Raw genomic sequence first — 12123 nt, 5'->3', positions numbered from 1 at the left:
AGTGCTGAGGATGGAACCCAGGGCCACATGCATGTTAAGCAAGTGCAGAAGACATGTGGGCTTCTTAGATTGGCCTGTTATACACACCTCTCCCACTACCATTCCATTGACGAGGATTTGTCATAGGCCCCCATCTAGATTCATTTTCTCACTGAAGAAAAAAGACTTCATTCTTAAACATTTATTGTATCTTTCTTTGTTAGAAACAGAACAAATTTTCTCTCTGACAAACTTTTCCCAGGGGAACAAAATACATGCTTTGCCAAATTGGGGTATGCATCTTCCTTAAATATCAATGTATGATGATCAGAATACAGTAGCAGGCTTTTACGTTTCATATATGCTATATCTAAGGAGATAGTTTTGGTATTTTTGCAGGTGGTTCATCTGAGTCAGTGCTGCTATCAAAGATGTCATCGTCATCATCATCATCATCATCATCGTCGTCTTCAAAATCTTCATCATCTTCTAAAATAAAAAAGTTTGTTGTATAAATTTATGCTAGCTAGTTGAAAAATAGCTAAATATTACAATGAGACGATTTCACTTTAGGGATTAATAAAACCATGCATACTTTAGATTTAAAAGACTTCAGGAATTTAAATATTTAAAACCTTTTCTTTCTATCGCTTTCTTTTTTGGAAATATAATTCACTTACCATAAACTCTTAAAGTGTATGTTTCAGTGGTTTTCTGTATATTCACTTGCTTATGCAACCAGCATCACTAATTCTGGAATACTTTCATTACCCTCCAGAAAAGTTCCATACTCATTAGCAGTCATTTACCATTCCTCTTCAGCCCTTGCAACTAGTAATCTACTTTCTCTATGGATTTGCCTATTCTGGACATTTTATATATATGGAATCATACAATATTTGACTTTTGTATCTGACTCACTGTTTTCAAGATCCATTCCTATTGTAGCATGTATCAATACTTTATTCCTTTTTATTGCTAAATAATATTCCATTGTGTGGGTATACCACATGTTGCTTATGCACTAATCAGTTGAGGGACACTTGCATTGTTTACATTTTTTAACTATTATGAATAATGCTACCATGAACATTAGTGTACAAATTTTTAGGTAAACGTCTTTCAGTTCTCTTGGGAGAATTAACAGTGGTGCTGCTGGTTCATATGGTAGCTTTACGTCAAGTTTTTAAGGAGCTGCCAAACTGTTCTAGGTGGGTGCATCATTTTACATTTCCACCAACAAGGTACAAGGTTCCAAATTCTTCACATCCTACACAACACTTGTTATTGTTCTTTTAATTAGAGCCAGCATCCACATTATCAAGAGGGAAACAAGGTGTAAATAGTTTAAGCTCCTCTGCAGAATTGAGGTACTAGCTCCAATATCTCTCTAGTTCTTGGAGGTTTTTTGTTTGTTTGTTTCTAGCTCAGGGCAGTCAAAAATGCACCAACCTGTTTCTTTTTTTTTTTTTTTCTTTTGGACATTTTTTCCACGTTTTTATTGGTACATTATAGTTGTACATACTGATGGGATTTGTTGTTACATTTTTGTACATGCACACAACACACAATGTAATGATACAATTTGGCCATTATCAATCCCCAGCACTTCCTCACACCCCTTGGTCCCTTTCTTTTTTTATATTTAACTTTTTAAAAAATTTTTGTTCATTGTACACAAATGGAGTATAACTATCGTTTCTCTGGTTGTACACGGAGTCATACCATTTGTGTCTTCATACATGTACATGGGGTAATGATGTTTATCTCATTCTATTATCTTTCCTTCCCTCGCTTGGTCCCTTTTTAAAAATTATTTTTTAAATTTATCTTTTAATTTTTTACAGACTGCATTTTGATTCATTGTACACAAATGGGGTACATCATTTCATTTCCATGGTTGGACATGATGCAGATTCATAGCACTCATGTAATCATACACGTACACAGGGCAATGATGCCTGTCTCATTCCACCATTTTTCATACCCCCCTCCCTCTCATTTCCTTCTACATATTCAACCTGTTTCTATGTTTTCACTTAAGAATGTTTTTTAAATTAAGAGAGTTAAAACTTTATGGTTCTACTTTCAAAATAGCACCTACAAAACTGGGATATAGGCAGCATCCCTGGGGGTTAAGATATGTTAAACTGAAGTCTGTCCCAATCTTTGGAATCTGTCCTACTGTGAGAGATTGTACTCTTAAACATGTTTGTAATTTCACACCTGGTAAAACTCCTTTTGTTTTGGAACAGTTACAGAGTGCCAAAGTCACATTTTTTTGTATTTTTTTTGGGGGGAGGGGGTTACTGGGAATTTAAACCAGGGGCATTTTATCATGGAGCTACATACCCAGCCCTTTTCATTTTTTTTTTTATTTTGAGACAGGGTCCTGTTAACTTGCTTAGGTCCTGACTAAGTTGCCTTGAACTTGCTATCCTCCTGCCTCAGCCTCCCAAATTGCTAGTATTGTAGGAAATGCCACCACACCCAGCAACTTTTTGTTTTTAATCTTTAATATTAGAGTGTGTCTGCCTGTGTGCCACAAGGGCAGGAACCGAGTCATATTCACTTCATTCTAGACTGTAGCCCACTGCTTAGCACGGAGTAGTAGGTGTCCTGCACAATTTTTGTGATATAAATGAAAAGTTGTGAAGACACTTCAGTGGAAACAGCCCAGATAAATAATTTTTTTTAGTACCAGGAATTGAACCCAGAGGCACTTAACCACTGAGTCACATCCCCAGGCCTTTTTTAGTTTTTAATTTTGAGACGGGGTCTCGCTAAGTTGCTTAGGGCCTCGATAAGTTGCTGAGGCTGGCTTTTTATTTTTGTACGAGGAATTGAACCCAGTTGTGTGCAACCACTGAGCCACACTCCCAGCTCTTTTTACTTAAAGACAGGGTCTCCCTAAGTTGCTGAGACTGGCTTTTATTTTGTGTTCCTCCTGCCTCAGCTTCCCGAGTTGCTGGGATGGCGGGTGTGCATGCGCCACGGTGCCTGGCAGTAACGACAATTTTGAAATGCTATTCTTTTGTCTCCAAGTCTCACTTTCTGCCATTGTACCACTCACATGGGCTCCCCAAGTCTACATTCCCGGGGTGCCCCACCTCACCCTCCTCTGAGCTCACCGTCCAAAGCCTCTTGCACCACCTCGTCTACCGCGTCGTCCAATGCCTCATCCAACGCTTCGTCCAATGCCTCCTCCAGCGCCTCCTCCAGCGTCTCCTCTGGGGTCTCCGACATCGGGTCCTGCGCTTCCTGGTGAATTAGGGGGTCCAAGAATTCGGTTACTGCCTGTTTCATCTGGGCCATGTCAGACAACAGGTTTTGAACGGGATCATTGTCATCTAAGGTATCGCAGAATACCCGCAATTGCTTCTGCTGCCCATCAGGCCCAACGCAATTTCCAAACAGCTCCATGGCGACTGCTTCGCTTAAAGAATATACCACAAAGAAGCGCCTACCGGAAGCGGAAGTGGAAAGCCACGTGTTTCCCTTAAAGACACAGAGCTATTTTACGAAGTTCCATAAACCATTTTTTAAAATCACAATTTGTATCATCTACATTCCCACCAACAATGTGAGAGAGTTCCAGTTCATTGAGAACATCAGCAACATTTGTTCCATTCTTTATTAATTTAAGCCATTCTAGTTGTTGTGTGGTAGTATTATATTGTGGTCTTAATTTGCATTTACCTAATGACCAATCTTGTTGAATTTCTTTTCATATGCCTTTGTGCCCTTTGTATGTCTTCTCTGGGGATGTGCCTGTTTACATTTTTTTGTCCATTTTACATTGATTGGGTTTATTTTCTTATAGGATGTTTAGAGTAACATATATTCTGAATACAAGTCTTTTATCAGGTATATGCTTTGCAAATATTTTCTCCCAGTCTATAAATTGTCTTTTCTTGACTTATCTTTTTTTAAAAATCTTTTTCTTTCATTTCCTTTTTAACTGTGTGTGTGTGTGTGTGTGTGTGTGTGTGTGTCTGTGTGTCTGTGTGTGTGGTGGGTGCTGGGAATGAAACCTAGGGGCTCATGCATGTCAGGCAAGAACTCTCCCACTGAGTCCATTCCCAGCCCATCATTGTCTTATCTTTCAAACAGCAAACGTTTTTGTTTTCAAAGTTCAATTTAGCAATCTGTTTTAGTGGATTTTTCTTTTGGTGTTATTATCTAAGGAATCATTGCCTGACAAGATTGTAACATTTTTGCTCTTGAATATTCTTAAAGGACTTTTACAGTTTCACTTTTTAAAAGCTTGTGTTAGCTGTCCACATGTGCTCTTTTGTCAAAAGTGTTTTTCCTATTCTAGGTCATTTGCATTTCCATCTGAATTTTAGAATCAGTTTGTTGATTCTTTCTTTTTTTCTTTTCTTGTCTTGTCTTTTTTTTTTTTTTTTTTTTTTTTTTTTTTTTTTGGTACTGGGGATTGAGCCCAGGGGTTCTAAAACACTGAGACACATCCCAAACCCTATTTTATGTTTTATTTAGAGACAAGTTCTCCCAGAGTTGCCTGTGACCTCGCTAAGCTGCTGAGGGTGATGCTGGCTTTTACTTTTTTTTTTTTTTGTTCCAGGAATTGAACTGAACCCAGGTGTGGTCAACCACTGAGCAACATCCCCAGCCCTTTTTAGGGTCTCACTAAGTTCCTGAGGCTGGCTTTGAACCCCCCATCCTCCTGCTTCAGCCTCCTGAGCCTCTGGTATTACAGGAGTGTGCCACCACGCTCAGCCAGTTTGTCAATTTCTACAAAAAAAAAAAAAATCCTGCTAAGAAATTGAAAGGGAATGTATCAAATCCCTGAATCAATTTGGGAAGACTTGTAATTTGAAAAATACTGAATCCATGAATAAGGTATGAAACTCTTTATGTTGATTTTCTTTACTTTCTTTCAGCAATTGTTTATTGTTATCAGCATAAACTTCTTGTCTGATTTGTCCACAAGTATAATATTTTAGATGATATTGTAAATTTTATTTAAAAATTTTATTTCAACTGCTCATTACCAGTTGTGGAGAAGTAAAATAGTTTTTACATATGAGTGACTTAGTCTGCAACTTTCCTTAATTTACCTTTTTTGATTGCAGCAGTTTTCTGCATATGAACAGTTTTTGCAAGTAAAGAGAATTGTACTTCACAATTTGGGTGGGTGCTTTTTTATCACCTCTTCTTGTCTAGTTACTCTGATAGTTTGTGTTTTACAAGAAATTAATTAGCCTATTTCATCCAAGTTCTCAAATTTATTTACATAAATTTGTTCATAATGGCCCCTTATTCTCCTTTTAATATTTATAGAATCTTTAGAGTTACCTTTTCTATAATTTTTCCCCAGAGGCATAGACAGTGGTTTTTTTTTTTTTTAGGAAAGCAGAGGAACATTCAAGAGAGAGTGTGAACTACGGAGAATGAGAAGCGGCAACCTGTTGGTGTAGAGTGTTAAATATTTACAAGGTTGCTGGGGGCAGGACTAGAGGTGGACTCAGGGCGGAGTTAAGCAATTTTGCACCAGTTTTCCCTGTGCTTGCACATTGCCCTCCCATGCTACTTAGAAGTGAGGACATGGATCAAGGGCAAGGGCCAAGGTCTTGGACTGGGTAGCTCAGGAACTGCAATGGCTCATGGTCCTTTCTGAATTTTAGTGGTTCATGGGTGGTTTTTTGCATCTTGATTGTTCATGATCATTTTCTGCATTTCAATGGTTCATGAGTGCTTCCTTTGAGATTCTGTATATTTTTCCCTTTTTTTTACATCCCAAATTTCCTATTTCAGTTGTTTCCCTCTCCCCCCAGACTTTGATCCCTTAATCTTAAGTGTTGGTGAGGGGTGAAGACCCATGTTCTATGGATGCTTCAGACTGGCAAGAGGCAATGACACTATGTAGTCACGGATCTAAAGTCTTATCCCAAGTGATCTAAAGGAGATAGAGGGACACTGGTCTCAGTTGTGCAGATGGATTGGAATTTTTGCTTTGCCTTCATCTTAACATGTAATTGTTATTATCTGGAAGATATGAATTTTATCACAAGTTTAAGAAGGCAAGAGTCAATAAGAGTAGGAGGTCCTACTAGTGGTAACAGCCAGGTGAAGATAGGCACATAAGTTTTAAAATTATTATGTTTGGTATACACATACCTTTATAGTAGCTCTAGGGACCATATATAAGAAGGTGAGGAATAAAGCATTAGGGTGGCTAAGACAAAGCAGATCCCTAGTCAAGGAACTGGTTCCTGATGGAGTAGAGTAATTGCCATACCCAAAAAGAAAATTCCTACAAGAATGGAAAGGAACAAATTTCTTGGTATGTAGTACATAGGTGAACTTAGCTTAAATAGAGTTTTAATTTATTTTCAACAGGATTTGTAGATCTTCAGTGGCCACCAAGAGGCTTCATGGGAGAAGAAATATCTCCGAAGAAGTGTCTGAGGAGTTCTCAGAGAGAAGGGGGAACTTGACTCAGGTGCAGCACATGCCAGTCAGAAACATACACAGAGGTTTACTTGGGAAAGCAGAGACATACTCAAAGAGAATGGGAGCTATCAAGAAGAAGCTGCCTCTCCTGCCTCTCTCATCCATTTTTTGTGATGCTGGGAATCATGCATGCCAGGCAGACACTCTACCACTGAGCCTATCCTCAGCCCAGCCTCTTGCTTTTTTTTTTTTTTTTTTTTTTTTTTTTGGTACCAGGGATTGAACTCAGGGGCCCTCAACCACTAAGCCACATCCCCAACCCTATTTTGTAATTTTTTTAGAGACAGGGTCTCACTGAGTTGCTGAGCACCTCACTTTTGCCGAGGCTGGCTTTGAACTTGTGATTCTCCTGCCTCAGCCTCAGTTGCTGGGATTTGAGGGGTGTACCACAGTGCCGGGCTCTCATTCTTGACATTGATCGTTTTTGTCTTCTCTCTTTCCTGATTCATGTAGCCAGAGTTTTATAAATTTTGCTCATTATCTAAATGAACCAGCTTTGGGTCTTATTGAATTTCTCTATTGATTTTATGTTTTCTGTTTTATTGATTTCTGCTTCTTACTTTGGACTTAATTTTATCTACTTTTTCAATTTCTTAAGGTGAAAACTGACATCACCATTTTGAAACCTTTCTTCTTTTCTTACATATACATTTGATGCTATAAATTTTCCACTGAATACTGCTGTAGTGTTATATCACATTTAGATATATTGTGTTTTCATATTTATTCAGTTAAGAATGCTTTCCAATTCTTCTTTTGATATTTTTCTTTGACCCATGTGTTAAAGTATGTCATTTAGCTTCCAAATAGTCAGGAATTTTTCATACATATTTCCATTATTAAAATACAGTTTAATTCCATTCACATCAGAATACAAACTTTGTATGATTTGAATAAATATTTTCTCGTTCAGGTATTTTGGAGGTGTGTTATTAGGTACATAAACATGTTTGTTATGCCTTCTTGATGAATTGAACCCTGTATTGTTATCATCCTAGATAATATTAGTTGCTTGGAAGTTTACTTCTCTACTATTTGTATAGCCATCTGTCTTCCCTGTATTTGTTGTTAGCATTAGTTGACTGGGTCTGTTAGTTTGGTAACATATTACCAAAATCTTGGTAGCTTATAAAGACAGAAATTTATTATTTTCTTTTTTAAAAATGTGTTTTTTTTAGTTATAACTAAAAAGCTATGCATGACAGTAGAATCTATTTTAAAATATTTACCCAAGAATGGAATATATCTTATTCTAATTAGGATCCCAATCTTGTGGTTGTACGTGACAGTGAGATATACATGTATATAGGAAAGTTATATTGGATTCATTCCACTGTCTTTCCTATTCCTATCCCTGCTCTCTTCCCTTCATTCTCCTTTGTCTAATCTACTGAACTTCTATAGCCCCTGTTGGGGGTTAGCATCCACATATCAGAGAAAATATTTAACCTTTTGCTTTTGGGGACAAGACAGAAATTTCTTCAGGCTATACTCCTTCTTCAACTTTTATTAAAAATGTATTCTTTGCCTCTTCTGGGCTCTGGCGTCTGTCAGTATTCTTTGGCTTATGGCTGCCTCTCTCTCAGCTCCATGTTCACATTGCCTTCTTCGTGTGTCTGTATCTTAATTTTCTCCGTATTTATCTTATAAGGATACATGTGATTGCATTAGGGCCCACCTGGTTAAGTTCTGCCTCTCAAAATCCTTAATCACATCTTTTTCCACGTAGGGAAAAATTTACAGGTTCTGGGGATTAGAACATGAACATATCTTTGATACCTCCATTCAGTACATCTGTAACATGGTATATTTTTTCAATCCTTTTATTTGTAACCAATCTGGGTATTTGTATTTAATATGTGTTTATCATTAACAGCATACACTGCATCTTGCTTTTTTAAATTATTTATTTATTTATTACAATGCTGGGGATTGAATTCAGGGCCTCAGGCATGCTAGGCAAGTTATCTGCCACCGAGCTTCATCCCCAGCCCAGGTCTGGCTTTTTTATACATACTAACAGTCTGTTCCTTTTAACTGAGACATGTGATAAACAGGAAAATAGATCCCCAAAGAATCCACATTCCAATCTCATGAACTTATAAATGTTATCTTACATGGCAAAAGGGATATTGCATATGTTACAAAGTTAAGGATTTTGAGATAGAAGGATTATTCTGCAGTATCAGGCTGGTCAACATGTACAAAAAATCCTGTATAATAGGAAAGCAAGAGAGACAGTGTGAAAAGAAGGAAACGTGATGACAGAACAGAGGTTTGAGTGATATACTTTGAAGATGAGGGAAGGGACCACGATCCAAAGAATGCAAGTGACCTCTAGAAGCTGGAAAAGGCAAGGAAACAGATTCTCTAGAGCCTCTAAAGCCTGCTAACACCCTGATTTTTAACTAAGTGAGAGTGACATCAGATTTCTCACATACAGGACTGTAAATTAATAAATCTGTGTTGTTTCAAGTCACTAAGTTTATGGTAATTTATTGTAACATCAATAGGAAACTAATAGAAGGTGTTTAGACTATTCAGATTTAATATGATTATTGATATAGTTAGGTTTAATTCTTTCATCTTGCTATTTGATTTCTCTCTGTACCATTCATACTCTGTTATGGTTTTCTTCTTTTCCTCTTTAGGTTAATTGAAAATGTTTTAGTTTCCATTTTGTTTCTTTTTTTCACATTCATTTTATTTCTTTTATTGGCTTTTAGTTATAATTACTTTTTGTTATTTTAGTAGTTATATTAGGGTTTTTAGTATAGATCTTCAGCTTATCATAGTCTACCATCAAATAATATTATATCACTACACAAATAATATGAAGTCTTTCCTATAGAACTCCTCCATTTCTACTCTCCTGGCCCTTATGCTATTCTTTCTACATATTTTACTTACACAAATGCTAGAAAGTACATACTACATTGTTACTCTTTTTGTTTAATTAGTCAATTATCTTTTAAGCAGATTTTTTAAATTAAAAATATGTATTTACCTGTTTGAATGGACTGACTGGGTAGTATCTATAGCCAGGTAGACATGACTATAGGAGATAGATCACTGGGGGTGTGCCCCAGGAGGGTGCAACTTCCCTGTGCCTCTTCCATTCTCTTCTCTCCTCCCCCTTTTCTCTTCTCCCTCTCTCCTTCCTAGCTGCTAAGATGGGAGCAATTTCTTATACTATTATGTGCTGCGTCACCCTGGACCCAGAGTAATGAACTCAACTGACCATGAACTGCATCTCTAGAACCATGAGCCAAAATAAACTTTTCCTCATCTAAGTTGTTCTTGTCAGGTATTTTGGTCACAGTGATGACACAAAGCTGACACACCATCCAAATGGGTGTGAAGTGACACCTTTGTTATTGAAAGATATTTTTGTTGAGTATGATATTTTTTTCTTCTTTCTTTCAGGTCATTTGCAATACAGTTATAATAAGTGTTTTAATATTCTGATCTGCTAATTCTAACTTCTGTATCAGTTATAGATCCATTTCTATTTATTTATTTATTTAAGTACTGGGGATTGAACTCAGGGACACTCAACCACTGAACCACAGTGGCTACTTTTGGTATTTTATTTAGAGACAGGGTCTCACTGAGTTGCTTAGGGCCTAGCTAAGTTGCTGAGGCTGGCTTTGAACTTGTGATCCACCTGCCTCAGCCTCCTGGGCCACTGGAATTAAAGGCGTGTGCTGCCGTGCCCAACTTTTATTTTTAAATTACTTGGATAAAGGTTTATACTTTTCAACCTGGCTTTAATAATCTGTTAGGTTGGGACTGGGGATGTGGCTCAGTGGTAGATTACTTGCCTAGAATGTACAAGGCTCTGGGTTCAATTTCCAGCATCTTAAATAAACAAATAAAATCTGTTAGGTTGGAACAGAGCAGTGTTTTTCCTGAGGATAATTATTCCCACTACTGAGTCCAGATCCTTCTTAATAAGCTATCTAACTCACCATGAATTATGAGATTTTCCAGTCAGCCTATGGGAACAGGCAGTATTCCAGGTTTCAATTCTTTAAATTGTTTTGCATGGTTCTTTTCCTATCCCCTGGTTGTTTCTTCACATTTATGCACCTACCAGTACTTTGCCAAATACTCAATGGTGACTTATTGCAGCATTCTGGAGTACTCTTTTCTGGATAGTTCTCTCCTCTGGTGTTCTGTCTTGCACAGACTAGCTACTTTGAGCTGCCTGAACTCTCAGCTCTATCTTCTCAACTCAGGAAGCCCTCCAGGCTCTATTCCTCTTTCCTGTGCTACAACCAAGAAACTCTCTTAAATCAAAAAACTGGGAAAATCCTAGGGCTCACATCCCTTATTTCTCTTCTCTCAGTGATCACTGTTCTCGTTTGTCTTCCATGGCCTTGAAAACCCATTTCATGTGTTTTGTCTAATATGAAGTTGTTTCAGATAAATCTAGTCTATTATTCTATACTGGTCAGAAGTGAAAGTACCAAGTATCATTTTTAAATTTTTCAGTTTAAATGAATTAAAATGAAATAAAATTTAAAATTAAGTTCATCAGTTTTACTAGCCACATTAAGTACTCGAAAGCCACATGTAGCTAGTGGTCATTATATTAGACAGAACAGCCTTATCTGTGCTGGGTAAAACATTATCATTTTAATCTTTAAGTTACTTATTTAGCAACTATATTCCTAGTTAATAATTATTTACATTAAAATTTCTTTGATCAAAAAACTCAGGTGTTTTCTTTCTCTGGATTAGAACCTAGTTGATACATATATTCTGGTAGTTTCACTATCAAGGAAACAAGGTGATTCCTCTTAGAATCCTAGTGATTTGAAGGCCGGGGTTGTGGCTCAGTGGTAGAGCGCTTGCCTGGCACGTGTGAGGCACCATGTTCAGTCCTCAGCACCACATGAAAATAAATAAATAAAAGAAAGGTATTATGTCCATCTACAACTAAAAAGATTTTAAAAAGAACCCTAGTTACTTGAGTTCAGCTGTCACATATTCTGACAACAAACTCTGGAAAGTAGGTGTTAGTCCCCTCATTTTTACATGGTGACATTCTGAGGACTAGAGAGATTAAGTAATTTGCTTGTATAGCTAGCAACATCTAGTCTTATAAACAAGAGAAATTTATTTTCACCCTTCTGGAGGCTAGGGATTCCAAGTTCAAGATGCTGGCAGACTTGGTGTTTGGTGAGGGCTAACTTCTGGGATGGCAGTCTTTCCATGATCTCACATGGCAGAAGGGGTGAGGATTCTCTCTGGTTCTCTTTGATAAAAGCATTAATGCAATTCATGCGGGCAGAGTTAATCTTTTCCCAAAGCCTCACCCCCTAATACCATCCCCTTGGGGGTTAGGATTTCAACATAGGAATTTTGGGATGACAGAAACATCCAGACCACAGCAACCTCATTCTACAAAGTCTAGTTTAAAAACCACCAATGTAAAAATATTTGGGGAAGACTGGGGATATACCTCAGTGGTAAAACATGTGCTTAGCATGCACAAGGCCCTTCTAGGTTCAATTTCTAGAACCATACAAATGTGTGTGTATTATTTATTTTTAAAATTCATTTATTTATTTTGAGGTAAAATCATTTATTAATTGGGCAAGCAGAAAGCAGAATAGGAACCTAAAAAAACCCCTGCTGCTCTGTGTAATATTTAAGAAT

General features: G+C 37.3%; 1 protein-coding gene across 1 annotated transcript in view; it reads right to left on the bottom strand.

Annotated features, from left to right (window-relative positions):
• Window positions 1-246: 246 nt before the first annotated feature.
• Window positions 247-12123, bottom strand: part of LOC306651549 (uncharacterized protein) — a gene marked incomplete at its 5' end in the record, with an annotated part of 45853 nt that continues 33976 nt past the window's right edge. The window contains 2 exons of the mRNA XM_079124227.1: window positions 247-468; window positions 3111-3240. Of these exons, the coding sequence (XP_078980353.1) occupies window positions 350-468; window positions 3111-3240 (249 nt within the window). The 3' untranslated portion in view covers window positions 247-349. The remainder of the gene's footprint in view (window positions 469-3110; window positions 3241-12123) is intronic.

This window comes from Sciurus vulgaris (assembly GCF_902686455.1).
Source record: "Sciurus vulgaris genome assembly, chromosome: X".
NCBI classification, from domain to species: Eukaryota; Metazoa; Chordata; class Mammalia; order Rodentia; family Sciuridae; genus Sciurus; species Sciurus vulgaris.
Note: the sequence above shows the minus strand (reverse complement) of the source record. Positions and strands in the feature narration are given on the sequence as shown.